The sequence below is a fragment of the Telmatherina bonti genome (genome assembly GCF_933228915.1).
Source record: "Telmatherina bonti genome assembly, chromosome: 11".
NCBI lineage: Eukaryota > Metazoa > Chordata > Actinopteri > Atheriniformes > Telmatherinidae > Telmatherina > Telmatherina bonti.
In genome coordinates, this window is record NC_136629.1 from 26,390,463 (window position 1) to 26,410,405 (window position 19,943).

General features: G+C 37.3%; 2 protein-coding genes and 1 long non-coding RNA gene across 3 annotated transcripts; all 3 read left to right on the forward strand.

Moving 5' to 3' along the window:
* Positions 1 to 369: 369 nt before the first annotated feature.
* On the forward strand, positions 370 to 5,012 carry LOC306762707 (phosphoglycerate mutase 1-like; the record flags this gene model as incomplete). Its single annotated transcript, XM_079249301.1, has 4 exons — positions 370 to 508; positions 1,547 to 1,821; positions 3,275 to 3,455; positions 3,859 to 5,012. 4 exons carry the CDS (start codon positions 370 to 372, stop codon positions 4,026 to 4,028), a joined length of 765 nt encoding a protein of 254 aa, XP_079105427.1. The 3' UTR covers positions 4,029 to 5,012.
* Positions 5,013 to 5,755: 743 nt separating this feature from the next.
* slf2 (SMC5-SMC6 complex localization factor 2) lies at positions 5,756 to 19,195 on the forward strand. The gene is made up of 19 exons (XM_079248790.1): positions 5,756 to 5,884; positions 6,539 to 6,573; positions 7,111 to 7,352; positions 10,688 to 11,560; positions 11,668 to 11,747; positions 11,846 to 11,953; positions 12,049 to 12,216; positions 14,487 to 14,592; positions 14,679 to 14,766; positions 14,858 to 14,999; positions 15,147 to 15,234; positions 15,343 to 15,519; positions 16,300 to 16,394; positions 16,488 to 16,575; positions 16,712 to 16,813; positions 16,937 to 17,014; positions 17,142 to 17,228; positions 18,639 to 18,707; positions 18,807 to 19,195. Exons 1-19 carry the CDS (start codon positions 5,850 to 5,852, stop codon positions 19,170 to 19,172), a joined length of 3,027 nt encoding a protein of 1,008 aa, XP_079104916.1. The 5' UTR covers positions 5,756 to 5,849; the 3' UTR covers positions 19,173 to 19,195.
* LOC306762420 lies at positions 7,681 to 10,549 on the forward strand. Its single transcript, XR_013771497.1, has 3 exons — positions 7,681 to 7,751; positions 9,208 to 9,259; positions 10,182 to 10,549. It is a non-coding gene; the product is annotated as an uncharacterized lncRNA (long non-coding RNA).
* Positions 19,196 to 19,943: the final 748 nt, after the last annotated feature.

Below are 19,943 nucleotides of genomic sequence, written 5' to 3' on the forward strand. Positions count from 1 at the left end.
TAGATAGATAGATAGATAGATAGATAGATAGATAGATAGATAGATAGATAGATAGATGTGAACGAGAAACAAGAAAAATCAATATAGTACAAGTACAGACTGAAGGTCAGCCAATCGTTGACGCCCATCTCTACCATTGGTTAAATAATGAAAAAAATTGCCATTTAGTGGAATTTCATTGGCTGTTACAACCAGGAAGTGGATTAGACGACCAATCCACCGAATAAAAAGATTTGACAGCTTGAAGAGGACCTGTCTGCTTCCTCTCCGCAGAAAGTTGTCAGCCTAGCATCTCCAGCATCTGCTCGTTTAACCCATCCAATTTAATTTTTTTTAAAACTGTTTAGTTAAAGTAGAATAATAATAATCATGGCAGCCTACAAATTAGTGTTAATTCGCCACGGCGAGAGCAACTGGAACCAGGAAAATCGCTTCTGCGGCTGGTTCGATGCAGACTTGAGCGTAACAGGGGAAAAGGAGGCGAAGAGAGGAGGGCAGGCCCTGAAAGGTAACGGGAAGGCGTTTTATTTCCTCCCTTTATTCGGTTCAACATTTCTGACATGTCAGAGCCTGTATTGGATAATCACTGCTGCATGCGTCGGTCATTAAACGCCCCTGAACGTGTCAGGAAGAAATGCAAGCGTACAAAAATGTGCTGTTGTGGGGCTGTTTTTGCACGGTAATGTTGCAAGGCCACAGAGCGCGAGAGAGTCAGTTAATTTATTGCATGCAGTCTCCATCATATCTGACAGTTTTTCAGCAAAAGATACAGTTTGCCAAGACCATCTTGCACAGCATTAACCAACATTTCATTACGGTGGAAAACTAATTATTATTATTATGATTATTAATAATCATAATAATAATAATTAATAATAATAATAATAATAAAAGGGTTTATTTCTTGCAGAATTTTTGCACACTGCACAATTTTAAACTGATCAAGTGTACATGGGTGTAAGTTATTCATGGACCCGACTCCAGTTGGTGTAATAAAATTGAATTCCCTGTACACTGCTAGGAAAGTCATCTTTGACTCTGAAAAAAAGTTTACATTATTTTTTCAACAAATTATCTTCAGATTGATAAGTAATGACAACTTGTTATTTGAAGTTCTTAATGTAGTTTTAGTCCAGTTTTTTTGTAGCATTTGTAAATACAGGCTAATTAATACTAGAGACAGTTTTCCAAACTCTTCCCAAAATGTACTTGTAATACCCATAGCATTTTGTCAATTTCTTAAGTGAACAGCTCTGATACCAACTATTTCAGTTTCATAGTACTATATTAGTGGTAAAAAGGAAGCAGAACTCAAAAATACAAATATTTTGCAGGGATCCTATATGTAAGATACAACAACCACCCCTCAGCTCCAGACTATGGATGAAATTCTGTTGGTAAATAAAATAAAATGGACAGAAAATGTCTGTCACACTACGTATGACAAAGAAAATGTCTGAATATGAGAAAGTGGTATGATATTTGGGGAACTGATACAAAAAGTGTGTTTAATAAACGCAAACTCTACTGACTCTTTAACTCACAGATTCTGGCTTTGAGTTTGACATTTGCTACACCTCTGTGCTGAAGCGGGCCATCAGGACGCTGTGGCTCGTCTTGGACAGCATTGACCAGATGTGGGTGCCTGTTCATCGGACCTGGCGGCTGAATGAGCGCCACTACGGAGGCCTGACAGGACTGAACAAGGCCGAGACAGCTGCCAAACACGGAGAGGCTCAAGTGAAGATCTGGAGGCGCTCATTCGATATCCCTCCTCCACCAATGGGCCCAGACCATGACTACTACACTATCATCAGCAAGGTGAGATATGATATCTACAGCGCAAACACACAACCATGGAGCTTTGTTAACTGCACACAGGAATGAACAAAGCACGATTCAAACATATCTGCATTTAAGCCTTTAAGCCTTTTGTGTCATATTAGTGAGTGAAATCCGTCAGTGACAGAAATGTTTAGAGAGAAAATGTTGAAATTAAGGTAATATTTGTCAGTGTGAATATCTTTATTTCATACAGTTACACACACACAACAATGAAACTAGACAACCATAGGATTGCAGTACCTTATCTTACTATTTGCTAACAGGGGCCTTAATGTTGTTGCCTAATAGCATGTCCAGTGAAAGTTAATATATGACTGACAAGACTGAGTTCCTTTAGTTAAAGTTCAAAGTTCAGTTCAGGTGGAAACAAACTGATTGTGTCTTGACAGCAGTAAGCCGATATTCAGATGTAGTAATGACTTTGGGCCTCATTAACCTCATTTCTCTGCCTCTCCTTACAAATATTCTTAAACTTTCGGTGTTGTAAAGCACAAAATTGACCAGGACATAGCCTTGATTTTCTAATCAAAATAATTATTACAATAAAACACTGTCATTGTAGTGAATACAAACTGCTTAGAGACCACATTCAGCACATAGCTCTGGGAGTCCCAGGTGACTTGGACATTTATGGAGCGAAATTCTTACAGGTTGAGGGTACAGACTTGGAAAAGGTACTTTCAAACATACATGTGTGTAATCTCTTGCACTGATGGTGTTAGGAAGACCAGCAATGCAATCCTGTCTTGACTGCAATATGTTCTTGAATGAATGATTGGAAAATACTTCATTTTTTTACTCAAAAAAGACTTAACATGAGGCTATGATTTGCAATGTCGTGTCCTAATGTGTTTAGCTTGGAGCAAATCCAAGATATGAAGATTCTCATGTATGGCACAAAGAAAAAGGTTTGTAAGTAGTACTTAAGAACAAAGTTGTCTGTAAGAGCAGTTGTTAAATGAAACCGAATAAATTTCACTTTAAAGATGGAGTATGTAAGATTTTCAATATTTTCAAAATAAAATAACTAATAAAATAACTACAATCATAATTAGATAGTTTTTTTAAACGTGTATGTTCCAGTCTGTTCATATTTGATGCGTTATTAAATTACAAGTTTAATTAATGACAAATGACAAAAAGCACATTTTTTTTACTGGTAGGCAAACATTTAAGAAGGGTCTTTGTCATTAATTAAACTTGTAATTTAATAACACATCAAATATGGACAGACTAGAACCTACATCTTTAAAAAAAACTATCTAATTATGATTGTTGTAATTTTTTAATTATTTTTTTTTTTTTAATATATTGAAAATCTTACATACTCCACCTTTAAAGAGGAACATTCAATTGAAAAGAAGGGTTCCACATTGCTTTGCTTTGTCTGTTCTTCTTATTTTATACACTGAGACTGTCTTGCTTGCAGGACCGTCGCTATGCAGACCTAACTGAGGACCAGCTGCCATCCTGTGAGAGCCTTAAGGACACTATTGCGCGGGCGCTGCCATTCTGGAACGAGGAAATTGCGCCTCAGATCAAACAGGGAAAGCGGGTGCTCATTGCTGCTCATGGAAACAGTCTGAGGGGTATTGTCAAGCACCTGGAAGGTGGGTGGTGACAGTGTTTACTTACAGTCAACACACACAGCTTCACCTTCTCATCACAGATTCAGCAAGTGATATAGTCGTAACTTGTGAGATGTTTTCGCGTTTTCATATCATCTTGGTTGTTGACATGCGTTTTGAACCATGTGAGCTAATCCCCTTAACTGATCCTTGGTTTAATTATTTATTCAATTGAGTGTATTGTCCAATATTATTATTTTTACTTCACCGGGTTATTTATTTTATGACCATAGCCACTTTTTTCTCAGGCCTCCATTGGCATGAGGAACTAGCCACCTTAAAAGAGAGACAACTCCTTGACATTGAAAAGTTGCCCTTCCCCCACAGGTCCTATGGAGTCATTAATCATGTGACCATTTTTCTTTCTGTGTCCTGCAATTTGTAGGAATGTCAGATGAAGCCATCATGGAACTGAACCTGCCCACAGGCATCCCAATCCTCTACGAGCTTGACAAGAACCTGAAGCCAGTGAAGCCAATGCAGTTCCTGGGAGACGAGGAGACTGTACGCAAAGCCATGGAGGCTGTTGCTGCTCAGGGAAAGGCGAAGAAGTGAAGAGACAGGAAATACGAAACCAGAGAAGCACCCTTTGTGTATGATGGAATAGATTGTCCCAAACAGTTGGCCTCAGATGTATGTCATTCCTATATCGTAATTTATTTTGGGTCATAAAGCAGGATTTGCTGTGGGTTGTTGACTAAAGCAACCCTGCTTACATACATAAAATTACACTATGGGAGTCACAGCCCTCAAGAGACTGGAAATGATCTGGCAGAGAAAAATGCATTCACATTAAAAACCTTCACAAAGTTTTAACTGAAATGAACCAAACAGCATGTAAAAGGAGTAAGACGAGTCTTGGTTTGTTGTGTCCAGAGCTGAATTTAGTTAAAAGCAAATTGAAGGGCTGAAGTACTGACTGTAGTCTTTTTTTTTTTTTTTTTTTTACTTTGGTCAGCCATACCCAAGTGAGCCACAGTTTGTTTTGATGCTAAACACAGGTTTGCAGTGCAATTAAAGTGGGAGAGAAGATGCGTCTCTGCCTTTGCTTATAAGATACTTTGTTTTTTTCACTGATGTTTATAAAGAGGAGCCCAAAAAAGTCCATTTTTTGTGGACATTTTAAGATATTGGAATATTGTTATTTATGAATTAAATAATATTTACAGTTGCCATTTATATATAAAGAAAGATTTTTCAATGCAGGAACTCTTTCAACACATAAAGGGAATTCATTTTGCAGTCTCTTGAGAGAATGCTGGGAGAGCTCGAACTGGTAATAATGTTTTGTCTTTGAATGGAAATTGTGCTGTCTTTCTGTGCGTTGTTACTGTGTTGTCTCTCAAATAGTATTTTTTCCCATTTTGAATGGTGCCATGTACAACTTCCTTCAGTTTTGCAGTGTATAAGTGAACAATCCACTCTTCTGAATAAGGTCCTCCATTTTCACAGTGTTACCAACTATGTGTGAAAAAATCTACTGAACCACAGTCTTTGTGTATCAGACCATCTTTGACCAGCTTCATTTACTGTCTGTGCCTCCTGTGGATATCTCATGACAATATTGATGTGTCATGAAATATCATTCCTTATGTGTTGGGTAATTATACCCCAAAAGTTCTGCCTGAATAAATGTTCAGTTATGGGTAGACGTGTGTTATGCATCTTCTTATCTTGTCTGGATCACATTTGTTGGATTAAAGTCACATGTACATGTTTCTGTGTTTCTTTTAATTTTCTTTTAAGCTAAGCACTCTTATTTTTTAAACAAAACAAAAAATGGTATATTATTGAGGCGGAAGTTAAAAACTACAAAAATAAGTTCTAAAACTTTCATTTTGGTGGGGTCATGTGTTTGGTCAGTATGGCTTTGGTATTTTAGTCTCACTTTATGCAGATTTTTGGCAAAAACAAACACCTTTAACATGGATCAAATACTTGCCATAAGGATATAATTTTGATTTATTTTTCAAATGTGTAAAGTGGACACAGGACAACAACTTTTCTTTACTGGAGAAGTAAACACTGGCATATAAAGTAATTATAATATATACCTTTGTAAGTATCTTTAGTTTCAAAAGAAAAATAGAACGTAAAATATCCAAATAACGGGAGAAAACTGCGAGAAGAAAGATTAACTTTTCCAAATATCAATTATGTTAACACCATATAGAGTGTATATAGAGACACAAGTGAACAATGAGATGCTTCATTTACACTCCAAGTTCCATGATGCAATTCGCGTTACGTTTTTGGTAATGGTGCAGGCGGGAGAAGAACTTGTGTTTATATGATGAATCGGCTTTATCGTAGAGCTCGTCGGTCAGTCTTTATTTCTGGAGAATGTAGTCGCAAACAATTGTCCCAACCTTTGAAATGAAGAGAGCTACTGAAAAACAAGGAAACTCTGGGTAAGAAAACCTTTGTACTTTGTTGTCACCGCATTGCATGCGACTCAGGCAGTTAGCTTAAAACCATTTCCTGAAACAGCGACTTGCTATTTTTCGTTATGTTTATTTTAACATACATTATTATTTTATGTTATTTAGCTACTACAGGCCCTAAGCACTATAGCTGCTCTAGTCGTCAATGTTTCCTACGAAAGCAAGTTTAGCACAATCAAAGACTTAACTCTAAATAGGAAGTCACGCTGTTATGAGTCACATAAACACGAATTTTTGCTTTGCCCCGCTAATGTTAGCTAGCTTCTTTTTTTCCCCCCTGCTACCTTATACGCTGTTTGGAACCAGCTTTCTGTATGTTTATCTATAATTTTTAAGTCAACTAAGTTCATGGTGTCACGCAACAAAACCACAAGTTGGTGTTGATCCCTGTCTTGTTTCCAAATACTTGCTGGAGTTTGGTATTGTCTATCAATGCAGCAATGATTTGTAGACATGTACAGGTGTCTTCCTTTGTTAGCTATTGTAGGTCGTGCTCTGCTGGACGTCGACAACTCCTTTTAAAAACAAATAAGAAATAACAATCTATTGCCATGCATTATTGTTGTCTTGGTGATCAGACGTGATCAAAACATAATAAAGTCTTCTTTCGGTTTGTTGCAGAACATGTGCAGATTATTTCTCCCCAGGAAGTAAAGGTGAGTCAGGACCTGTTTCTGAATGAAGGTGATAAGTTTTTGTTTGAACTGTCAGGAGAAGGTTTGGTGCAGTGTGTCTGTGTCAATATATATCATAATGAATAGTGACATTTTGGATACACTTATCCAATGTGGTCATTTTTGTTCAGTCATAGCAAAAACATACTTTTCACTTTTATCACATATCACAGCTTAGAACTTCTAAAAACAGCTAAACAAATCCCAAAACCATTGACATCAACCAGAGCTGGTTAATGTCAATGGTCAGGATTCATACCTAAACAAATAAAGAGCTTTCAAAGCCCAAATTGTTAGAGAAGAACCTATGTGGCTGTCCCAGCTTTCATTGTTAGAAATACACAGACATTTAGAAATACAGTGTAAGCCAACATCCTACACAACATTTTCCTCTTTTTTTTTTTTTTTTTTTAGCAATTTCAAAGCAAACTAAAGATGGTATAAAAGTATTTGTTAGTTGTGATATAATGTAGCTCAAAGAACTGACCATAACACAGACATGTTTATTCTGTTTTGTAGGGATGGACTTTGCACTCCAGCAGTACTCCATACAACCTTTTACATCTTTTTCCCAGGAGACTCCTGTCAAACCCTCTCAAGTACCTAACCTGCTTTCGCATCCTCCGCCCAGGAGAATGTTGCCTCTCCAGACACCTGAGCAACGCAGCAGGGACAGATACAGTCAACATTTGCGTCGTCCTCATTCAGAGGGATCAATGTATTCAACAGAGTTTGTTCCACATAGGTCTGATAATGGTCCCGTAGAAAATCCTATTCTAAATGACAGACTGGTTTCTCCAAAGCACCTTGTTCAATCTCCTGAGCTTGCTTCAACCAGGCCTCCTTACACTGAAAGCTCAGTACATGGACATGGATGTACACCAAGAGAAAGAGAGGGTTCAATTCAGCAAGCTGTGCAGTTGGGGACAATACATTTTAGCTCATCTCAATTTGGGCCAGCTTGCCCTACCAACAGTTATACTTCAGCTGATGGACCCTCTCCCACCGGTGTGTCTCATGCATCCTCTAAACTCGTGAGAAATTTAAGTGAACACTTTCCTTCCCATCACACCAACGGCAATCAAGAGACTGAATCCAAGGCCACTTCCTCCCACTCAGGAAGCAACAATGAAACAGCCAAAAAACAAGACTCAAAAAAGGTATTGCTTTGTTTTGTTTTTTTCTTTTGTAATACGATCATTGCTGAAACTTAAATCGATTCCAGTCAAGTGTTTTATGTCCTGTCATGGTCATATGATGCAAATTGTTGTGACCAATAAAATATACACTATCTGGCTCGTTCCAGTAAGATCAGAGGTTCCTTTCAAACTTTCCCACTGCAAAAGCCTCCTGTGAGTCTTATAAGCAGTAGCAGAGCAGGCCAGGAAATGCAGCTGTCTCTCTCTGCTAGCTCTCGCGACTGCTATCCTGGCATCAGCCATTCACCCTCAAAGGGCTGCCAGACTCCTTTTTATACACAGTATTCATATTGAATTCCTGGTTACAATTCATCCATCATACACACTCTTGTGTCTTCATGGCAGATAAAGCTTCCCATGGTAATAATGACACATGAAGTATATTTGAGGCCCTCCTTTTATGAACTGTTTACTTGAAAAAAGTATGTTGATAGTCATGCTCTGCTTTCTGCTACTTTGATAATATAATTTTTGAAAAATGTTGCAGGTTGTTTTGTCTTGTAATGAGACAGAACCCTTTTCTTCCACATTATTTATTATTCTTTGCATTAATATCAGCTGTTTTTTCTGTACTGGGATTCTTCATAGCCAAGAAAGTAAGAAAGCAGTGACCCATTCAATCACATTCACTTTTACGAAGAGCAAAGTTTTGTCAAAAACTACAATCTGTTATTTAAATCTCTTGTTTGAATGCAGAGTGTAGACCAGCATAAATTGTAAGCAGAGGAATGTAAATACTTTTTTAGAAATGCAAAACCTTTCGGCATATACTACATGAACATGTAAGTATACACAATGGCGTTACGTACACTACCAGTCAAAAGTTTGGACACACTTTCCCATTAGGTCCACTGGGAACTTTTGACTGGTACTGTAGGTAACCATGGTTTTGTGAATTTCTGCACAACTATCAGTCATGCTAGGTCACCTTTCTTTCCATTTTTTGACTTCTGATTCTATGAGACCAGGTAAAGGCTACCACACTCTATTATTACTGGGGTGCATTGGTTTCCTACACCTCACATTGGTGAGGTGTAGCAAACCCATAGACCTTATATGAAAGATACTGGATATTTTATGTCAATATTAGATATTTTATGTTATTTTTTTATACAGTCTATGAGCAAACTACAAGAAGCTGTATCTACTTTGTTCACTGCTGTTGGCAGGCATGAAAGAATGAAACAGAATGTATTTTTAATTTGAAAGCAGTGCTTCAAAACCTTGGAGATTATACCAAATCTCCATTCACTTGGAAAGAGTTTGCTGCTTAAATTGTTTTTGATACTTATTTTACAGGGTTGTGTGTTTTTGTTGTGTGAGATGCATCATAAAACTATTACTGCAGCTAAAACGCCTTGTAACTTAGGATGCCTCAAAAGGACCTAAATATTGTTTTTCATTTTCTTTCTTGTAGACTTCCCAACAGCAACATGACCGAACACCATCAAGTACAAGATCAAATCCAGGTAATGATATCAAAGCAAATTGTGAAAGAGATTTTAAATCTGGTAGTATATTAAGACAAATATTTAAACAAAATTCCTGGTCAGTAGATGTGTCTCACTACAGGAAGTGCAATCTCTTTCTGTGTGACACCTTTCTCTTTTTGAAGATTTATTTTTCTTTTTCTTTTTCTTTTTTTTTTTTTTATAAATCTTCAAATTTCTAAACTTAATTAAACACTCTGGTTCATACTTCTGTTCTCTACCTTAACAACCCTGATTTTGATGTGAGGAAAAGCGCAAAATATAAATAAGAGTGCAATAATTGGCACATTTTGTATGCAAATGTTTAATTCACAATTGAACCTAGAAAACACCTTTAAAAAAATTTAAAAAATAAAAAAATAAAAAAAGTTGAAACAGGGGCAACGAAAGCTAGAAAAGTAATTGGCACATAAAAACAGATGGAAGAACACGTAGCAAATGTTTACACCTGAAGCCACGCTCCACTCAGCCTACTTATACCCATCAGCTGACTCCACACATCCACAGGCTAAAAATACAATGGTATTAAGATGTTAGAAAATATTACTTTAAGGGCTTTTATGTGTTAGTGTTTCAGCTAATGTTATCAACTGATTAACTATCTTCTTATTTGATCTGGTGTCACTAATTATATAACTTTTAAAGAAAATTATTATTACATTCTGGCTCACTAAAATTGAACATACTCTTGGACTTTGAAAAGCTGGCACATTTAATACTAAAAGTACATTATCATTTTACAGAAAAAGTTTGTTTTCTGTTACAAAACATCGTTCTCTTGGTAACATGATATGGAAAATTATCTAATGACAGTATGCAGACAGTTTCAACAAATTTCTTGAATTAAAGCAATGACTGTTGATAGAAGAAAGCATGTTATTCTTGTGTTTTCTGTCTCCAGCTATGGTCCTGAACTGTACATCTCAGAAGAGGCACAGAGAATTTGAGCACTGTCCTGAGAACTTTAAGAAACTATGTGCTCAAGGTGTAAACTCAAGCAAAACACAGACAAACATACCTATACCTGGCAACACGCCAAGCACTTCACTAGGATCTAACTCATTATCTAAGAATTCTTCAGTTTTGGAACAATCTCCCAAGACAACAGACAGCCATGTGTGTACAGAGCCTGTGAGTGGACAGTCCGGCTATTCACACAGCACATCTTCACCTAAACATTGTACAAAGAGAGAGCCATCAAAGCAAGCTCACATTGACTTCACTGTTAAGAATGCGTGGGAGCCAAGTGCACTTTCCAAGTCAAATGAAAAAAGTGTGAAAAAAATTGAGGAAAACTATAAAAGTAGTAAGTCAACTACTTTTGCAGTTTCTCTAAAAGAATCTTGTAAATCACCTCATATTGGTTCACTCCGCCACTTCTCTGGTCATGGTGCTACTCCTGTCAAGACCCCAAGCAGGGATACTCATTTGGGGGAGCGTAGAAAATCGGACACAAACACTTTCAAACCAACATCAAAACCAAATACAGATTCTCTGGGTTCTCGCGCAGTGGGTCGCAGTAAAACTAGCTGTGCGCGAAGATGTGTCCCAGATGATATAGGCGATCTTTTCACTCCTGATCCCATGACCTACATCGTCAGTCCTGCACACAAGTCTTCAAAGCCTAAGACTGAGGAGAAAATGTTAAAATCACCCACTGCTGAGAAAGGTTCTTGCCCGGCATTCAGCTGCAGTACTCCAGTTATTGGATCTACTTCACCCAAAACTCCACACTCCACAGTCATGGAATCTCCACTGGTAGTGCCATCCTCAACATCCAAGTCCCCTGTCTCTTTGCCAAGTGTGTCTTTGAACCGTGTAAAAGTAGAAAAATTCAAAAATTGTTCCAAAGATGAAGGACTTAAAAAAAGTCACATCCTTTCGTCAAGCAAGAAGGCTAAAGACAGGAGAATTATCGTTGAAGACAAATGGACGCCTCTCCTCTCCAGCAATTTGAGTCCGTGTCCTTTGGAAACTGAAACGGCAACACCTGAGCAAACCTCTTCCCAGTGCACTCGCTCTCCTCCACCACAGAAGCAGGAAAGTGAAGGGAATAAAGATAAGGTGAATGAAGAGGATCCCATAGATGTGGAGCTGGACTTGGGCCTGAGCATTGCATATAATGTAAATCTAAGTCAGAGTTCCATTAGCAGTGAGGAAGAGCACCTAATTTCCTTCAGGGAGATGATGGAGTGTGTTACCAAGCCTCCAGATACACCAGACAAGGGGACCATCTCCGAGCCATCTACACCTGTACATCACAGCACTCAACCAAAAGCCGTAAGCTCATTATGAACTGTCTTTGTTATAGATAAGTCAAGGAAATGTGATAAATTTGCAGTAACAACTCATTTATCTTTAATGTCACCTTTTGTTTTCTGCAACAGCTTTTACCGTCCACCACAAAGCCAGGTGTCTACAAGAACAGCCTTGACCAGATGCTGATAGAGATGAACAACAATAAAAGGTTCATTATTTGTTATTCAGAGATGTTCTTTTATATTTCATTTTAGAAGCAGTCTGCATAAGAGAAGAGAATTGGTACATTTTGTTTTTATTCATCAGAGCTGAAGAAGTGGAGGCACAGTTTCTAATTGCATGCAGAGAAGAGCTGCTGAAGATAACAGAGTTTGACGAGGAAACCCAAGAAGAAATCAGATCTGCTGAACAGCAGTAAGGCACACTTAATCACATTTGTATATTCCATCACAAAGACAGTCCTTTAAGCAAGTTTATTTATAAACTGCAATTTTCCTTTTTATTATAAGGGAATTCCTGCAGCACTATTCATTGATGATCAGTGCCATCAGGGATGTGCCTCCAGGAGAAGTAGTTTTCAACTTGGACAAGTTTGGACGCATCTTCAACCAGAATACGCTTCAGCTCAGACAGTGTCTGGTAAATCCACAGGGGACAGCTCAGAAAACACTTCTTTGGTAAGTTGTATTTTTGTGTTGTGTACACATGACGGATCAGAGCAACAAATCCATCATAGAAAGTTTTGGATCATTTTGATGACTTCAAGTTTTTTTTTAATTTGAGTGACAGCTCTGCGCATTTGTACAATGTCACATGTTTTTCTTTGTCTTTGTCCTCCTCTTTTGCTTTTGTTTTATTGGCGGTGGACAAACATTTGTTGTCTAATCACCTCCCAGGTGGCATTGGGTAAGGAAGGGGTGGGTGCTGAAACGTTTTCTTCCTTCAGGCAGCCTGAGAATGGAGCCTGCAGTTATATGGAAACATGGAAAACACTGAAATAGATACTTTATAAATCCTGATGGAAATTTTGGGACTCAGCAGCATAGAAAACAATAAATACAGAAATCAACATAAAAACAAATAATAGAAATAAACTGAAATAAAGTTAGAAGAAAAAGAATAAGCTAAAAAACAGTAACATGTACATAGATATGAACACAATAAATGGCAAGTTGTAAATGACAGCAACAAGTGATCTGTGTATGCAGGTTAGTCTTTTTTCCTGACTACACATCTGTGGTGCCCCACTCCTCCCCACCCTCAGCCCCTACCCCTCTCAAGCTTTGTAGTTTAGCCAGAAGCCATAAGAAGTTTCTTTCCGCTGGAAAGGTTTCCTGCTACAAATTCTACACTCACTTGAAGCTCTTATTTAAAATCTGTATGGTAAGCACTGTTTGGTAATCCTAAACCAGTTTAGTCTCTAAATGGGTTTTGAAACTGGCGAAAGTCTTAACCAGTGGGCTCAAGTGTTGATAATTAATCTGATTCATATGCAGCTTCTTTTTATAGTAGAACATAAGTCTGTAATTTTGTGTACCCGTAGATAAAACATGTTTTATCCATATGTTTCTTTTTTTTACGCCACTTTCACTTCCATATTTTGAAAAGATTATTCAAAGCTTATGGACAAATTTACATAGCAGCACGTGCATTCAAACTCCTTTGAGCCTGAGCTCTTGGCTTTGCACTGATTTATAGCCTTCCTGCTTGAAGAAGACTAAAGCTGACCTCTCGCTTGATCTAGTAGACTTTAAATTGACTAAATTCCCTTTTTATGTAATAAGAGAAGCACAAAGACTCAGACCTCTCCTCTAGTCCGTGCCATATTGATCAGTGCGGTTGTGGCCAAAGAACCTATCAAGACACATGACCTACCATGACATGATTTTTTTTCCCCCTAAAAATAGGTCATGGAAATAGTTTATCAGAATGCACGGAAATCACTTAAATCATTTAGATTTTAATGCTTTTTTTTCTCCAGAAAACTTTAAAGTTTAGGCAGCATGTTGGATTACAGAATGAGAAGTCAATTGTTGTAATGTATACATGACCATTCACTTTTAGCAAGTTTGCTTATAGTTGGTAATCTTGCTCAGAGACTTTTTTTTTTTTTTTTAATACTCTGGGTGAAGTGGTTCCTTGTCCTGACAATAGTTTATACATTTTGTGATCATAAACTATAAGAAACATAGTTAGACCTCTCAGTTTACAGTAGATCTGTAAAAACTCTGACCAATCAAAACGTTCAGACCTAATTGAAGTTGTTCATTTCTTATATTTCATAAGCTTTTTCTCCCGACTCCCATCCTACCCCTACCGCAGCACATACCTGATAGCCACACCCTGCACATAAATAGTGTGTCAGGATGAAAATACAAAGTAGTGAAAAAGAAACTCTGAAGGCAAATGTGGCTGAGAAAATGCAGGAAGGGTTTCACTGACCCGGCTCTGAACCATAACTGATTTAATGAGCCATTTGCAGTTACGCTGTACCGACCGTGTGTACTTAGACTTGCATGGCTTAATCTATGATACAAGCATATGCCTCCTCCTGCTAAACAGCAGAGAAAGAGAAAGTCGTTGGTGGAAAATGCCGCGAATAAAAAAGCCTTGGATCACTTAAGGAGCAAAACCAGAGGGGGAGGAGCCAAGACAAGATGCCACTTTCAATTCTTGCTAGCTCCCCAACCTTACCTACCCCAGCTTTAAGCTTTCAAAGAAAGGAACAGTTTGTTGGTGATGAAAAGCTTCCTTAGTAGATATGGTCTTCTGTACGGCTTCAAGGCAAACCACTGTTTAGCTTCGTCATTTACTGGTATTACAAAGATATAGACTCTAATTGGTGTATAATGATTGTTTTACAGCCTGTAATGGCTATTAGTAAACCTTTGTAATTTAATTTACACTTAATTGTCTCTTCTCCTTTTGCTTCTTTTCTACATGTCAGGTCCAGCCCTGCTCAGCTGAGACTGCATGTGAATATTGGGTTATTTCAAGAAGCTTATAACTGTAACTTTCCCTGTCCAGCTCAGGTTACCCGCTTCCTATTCAAGGTAAACCTCATCTGTGACATGTTGGTATTAATTTCCTTGTTCAGATCTACTAGCTTTGGTATTATTTATTTGTTTGTTCTTGTTAGATGATGTCAGTCCACTCTGAGAGGATGCTGTCTGAAAAGATGCTGCAAGCTCTGTGTGACATTGCCTGCTCTGCTGCTTATCAGATAGGTCAGCATTTTCCCAGACAAACTGTTATTTTGCTGCTGAAGGATGGATATTGTGAACAGATGGTTTTATTTCTGTTAACATATTTCCACAGTGAAACATGAGAGCCAGCAGTTTGAAGTATGGGTGCCAAGTTTGGCTGATGTGACGCTGGTACTGATGAACATGGGTGTTGATTTTGTTCGACTCTTCCCTTTTGAAGATCTACAGCCTCCATTCACTGAGGGCGATTTGCTGTAAGGACCTTCAGTTTGTGAATATTAAAGTACCTTTAAAGTGCATGTTATTTGTTGAAGCTCATAAAACGGTGAATCAAGCAATAAGCCCTTTTTTTTAAAATTAGATTTGTTTTTGTTAAAGATCTTGAATTTCTGTTTATCCAGTGAGGATGTCTACATTAAAACTGGCAGTCCTGCTGCTGACAAGGAACAGATCATTTTCCCTGAATATAACTGTAGCAACATCTTGAAGGTGAGAGGGAAATGGAAACTAATGTTTTAGACTAGTAGACTCTCCTGCTGGAGAGACTGTGCAACAACAATTTCATCAGCTGTTACTCTTGCCCTTCTTGTTTTCTAGTACCTGTCCTACTGTATGGGCCTTTGCCCCAAAGCATATAGTGACGACGAGCTACTGATGCTGCTGACTATGGTGGCAACGATTAGCTTGGAGGCTCAGCGCATCCTTCAGCCCAGTTTGGAAGTGACCAGTCTTCAGTATAAAATTCTCAACAACATCAGGGATTGGAATACTCTGGTCAGTGAATGAACACTGCTGATCCCTTTCATTGGCAGAAAAATATTTGGAATAACATTATTTGGAAAATCAGGCCAAAACTTTGGCTTAATATACATTGTCTGACATAAAAAATTGTACCTTTGTGTTTTATTCTACTAGTTTTTGCTTTGATTAAGGCTTCTAATGAAAGTGTGTTACAAATTTTAAAACCACCAAAGTTTCATGAATTTTTCACCATAATTTAATTCGATTCTATTCTACAGTCATTTAGCAGACGCTTTTATCCAAAGCGATGTACATATATACCAATAGGCACATTGGGGGGGGAAACTTGGGGTTCAGTGTCTTACCAAGGGACACTTCGGCACATAGTCAGGGGAAGCCTGGAATCCCCCAACTTTCGAGTTGAAAGACGACTGCTCTTCCTCCTGAGCTGCAGTCTCCTCGTCTGATGCAAACAATCCGTCAGTCTGCTGTTTAAATTTCCAGCATGTCCTAAGTATTAGTTAGGTGAAGTTGGGTTAAGAAGAAACCTCCTTTTTGGTCAGGAAATGTGGCAATAGTGTCATTTTTCCTGAACAACTGCTTTACCTTGTGAGCCTGACAGTTTTTTGGAAGTGTCACCTTGCAATATGGTTGTGTGATTAGGGGGCAGTCTATAAAAAATAGATGATGTGTCTGTTTGTGTTGTTGTTTTATGTGAACTATTTTTGCTCCTTAGAAATTACATACATAGTTAACGTGCCTGCTTTTTTTTTTTTTTTTTTTTGTTTGTTTTTTTTTTGTTTTTTTTCATAGCTACCCAAAATCTGTCAGGCTCTTACAGCTTTAACAGATGATCACCACAACATGTGCCTGCTAGTTCAACTCCTGCCTGACAACACACGTGGAAAGTAAATGTTTTTATCTCTTTTAATCTAAATGCCACAGTAGTTTAAATATAATTATACTATTAAACAATTACTTTTTATTATTTGTTTGGACAGAGAGCTTCGGCAACATCTGAGCCTGTCCATGATCTCAAAGCTGTTGGATGGAACTTGCACCTACAAACCTTATCAGACTGAGTTCCAGGTAATCTCTTTTATTGCACAACATAAATTTAGTTTCCTTTAGAAATAAACTATATATTTGGAACATCAGTTATATTATCAAGTACTGTGTCATGCCATTCATTATGAATGTCCTGGGTTTTCTGCATGGTTTTCAGCTTGTTGACTTAAGGCCATTTGTTCCCCGAATGAAACCTTCCACTCTTCTCCGAAACCTGCAGAAAGATAAAGACGAGCATATGGCCACTCTAGACCAACAGGTTCACATTATTAATTAAAATTCAAATTGTGTAAATATTTTCCTGAATCATTTACAATGGTTTTCAGAATTGGTTGTTTTTTTTGTTTTTTTCCCCCCTCTGTTTGGTCATTGTATGTTCCAGGCCTATTACCTGTGCTTTAGCCTTCTGACCCTAACAAATGAAGCGTCCAATCTTCAAGTCTTTCTTCCTCGTCAGAAGGTACATTGTTTTGCCATTATCTCTGGTCCACACCATGGTGTGAGCGACTTACTTCAGGGGGTTTCAAGTGCCCAAACTGCAGTATCCTATTATCTACTGAGGTTCATTCCTTGTCCTCTGGTTTTAGGAGCAGCTGCTTCTTTTGTCATCTGAGCTGGAAACCCATGTGAAGTGTGACATAAGAGAGAATGAGAAATGTCTTTACCGCAGCAAGGTGAGCGAAATTTCAAACAAACTTGATGCTTTTGTTTGCATCTGTTGGATATTTATTAGGGGTGCACAATAAAAGAAGAAAACATTCAATATACAATAATATTGTGGTGATAATGTAACTTTATAGAATCCAATTCTTCAGTGTATAGTATGCTCTTGTTTCTTAAGAACTGCGTTTCAGTTTTTCCAATATTGGTTTGTAGTAAAACAAAAGTAGAACTTTGTCTCTCAGGCGCTATCTCTGTTAATATATCTGTGTTTGTCCTGCTATTTTAAAGCCCTATTTGGTGTTTTTGCAGAAGGAATCTTAATAAGGTTGTGCACTATGGGTAGCTAAACCAGTAACATGGGAAGAAGTTTTTGCATGTTTAATTTCTAAAGATCTTCATAAATTTTTAGAAAGTACTTTTTTGCCAAGTTTATAAAAATTCCTGCAGAGCAGGAGAATATAAATACTGCCTTGTCAATATGGCAAATTCCATTGTAGAGTATATGGAGTCTCAGCTCAACTCAGCTTTCAGCAAAGAGTGTTCCAGTGAATTTATTTGCTGACCTCACTGAGCAAACGAAAATGTACCAAAAGCAAAAATGTAACTTGAGACCACAGGTGGACTTTGCTAAATTTCAAAAGGGAAATCTGCTAGTAGTGGCCAAGGCCCAGAGAACATGGCTCACTGTCTGCAGCGACATTGTGTTCCATAACCTCCATAAATTAAGGAGAACATATAATATGCTAAATGTGGGTATATTTTCTATTCAAATTTAAAAGACCTAAAAATCTAAGAGTGACAAAAAAAATCACTGCACCGCGTTAGTTTTGTGTGTATTGTGAATTGAACCCAAAGTAGAAAATACTATGCATACAGCACTGATAATACTTTAAACATTGGATTCAACTTCATTCTATTAGACCATTCAAAAAGTAAACTTTTATGTAATGAGCCCACAAGGTGAGATTTCTAGAAGTTTGTACTTGATGTATTTAGACAGACTCACTTTAGCCATTATGTTCACGACTGACCACAGTTGGTCAAATTTTATTAACTTACTCATGATTTGTTGATCTGCTATTTTTTTTAAATTGTAATCAAGTATTTGAAATTAGTATTTCTGATTTTGTACTATCCCCTGAAACACTGTTTTAGTGCATAATATGCCAAATCATGCACTGCATACATAAGTGGAGAAAAAAAGGCCACAAACTGTGTGCAAATGTGTGAATATGAGTGTTTGGTCTAGTGGTTGAACACAGTATGAAGGGCTTCATGCAATCTGAACAAGCTTAAAAGGGTATTAATCAAAACACATACCATTTATAGTTCTTTTTTAATATATAAACAAATGTTCTAACTTGTTGTAACCCTCTATCATCAATATGTGAATGATAACTTCTGCTGTCTTCCTCCTGCAGGTTAAGGACCTAGTGGCCAGGATCTACACCAAGTGGCAGTTGCTCCTTCAGAAGACTAGGCCTCTTAACGTACAGTAGCGGCAATACTTCCATTACACCCATTTTTACTTTTTACTTAAAAAAGTAAAGACAGCACTCTGACAGAATTTTTTCTTTTTTCTCCAATAGAATAAGCTGTATGATTATTGGCAACCTGTGGACATCTTTAAGAGCAGCCAAGATGATGAAGAGAGTATTGTAATTGAAGATGAAATCACTTCATGTGACAAAGATGAGAATGTTGTTTTAAGTTCTGAAGAAAGTGAGGCAGAGATGGAAGAAGAGGTATTGGAGACAGGAGATGCCATGGAAGTCGAAGAGGCAGAAGACACCCAGAAAGACTTTATCAAGGGTGACACAAGCCAAACAGAAGAGGAAAATGATCTAGTGACTGTTGAGCTGGAGCAAAAAATGCCTGAAATTCAACCTCAAGCATTGGATGAACCAGTTGATGTTGATATTGAAAACATCACTGAGATGGAGAAGACTCTTTAAATTCATGACACTTCTGATAACATGACCTGTTTGTCATTGAGACTAGTTTCCAGTTTTCATTGAATTTATCTTACTGTTAAGTTTAATTTGCACTGATATCCATCCTCTTCAATATCTGCTTAGGTAATTATATTAAAGTTTTGTTTTTTTTAAAGAAAAAAATGTTTAAATTGTGATGTTTTTTCAGGGCTAAAGCAATGTGTACTTTTTGGTCTACTCTGCACCAGAAAAAAATATGTTGTTTAGGGTATAACTTAATGTAAAACATTTTTGATGAATTACATCTCATTTTTATTTTTTTATTTATTTTTTTTTTATTTACCAGAGTTGTGTACTCTGAAAAAATTGTTTAATTGATGCACTTTTGCCCTTAAGTTTACATTTTGAGGTTTAAAAAAATTGTTTTTTGTAAAAATACGGATTATACTGAGAACACTAAATATTGTCTTGCCTTATATGACTCGTGCAAAAACTAATTTATTTTTGTAGACCATTCGCACTTTGGATAAGTTTTTTTCTTTTCTTTAAACATAAGAGAAAATGTAGTTATTCTTGGAGGAAGATTACGTCAAAGTAGTTCCTAATTGAGGCTTTCTTTGCCCTACATTAAAAAAAAACACTTTAAAATAATTACTCATCTTCATTTTTGTTATGTTTTTGAAGTGATTTTAAAAACACGTTTAATTAAAACTGAATCATAATTTCACAGGAACAGTTCTCAAATGGCCATACTGGAACATTTGCTTCGCCGCGTTGTTGGTCTGTTCCACT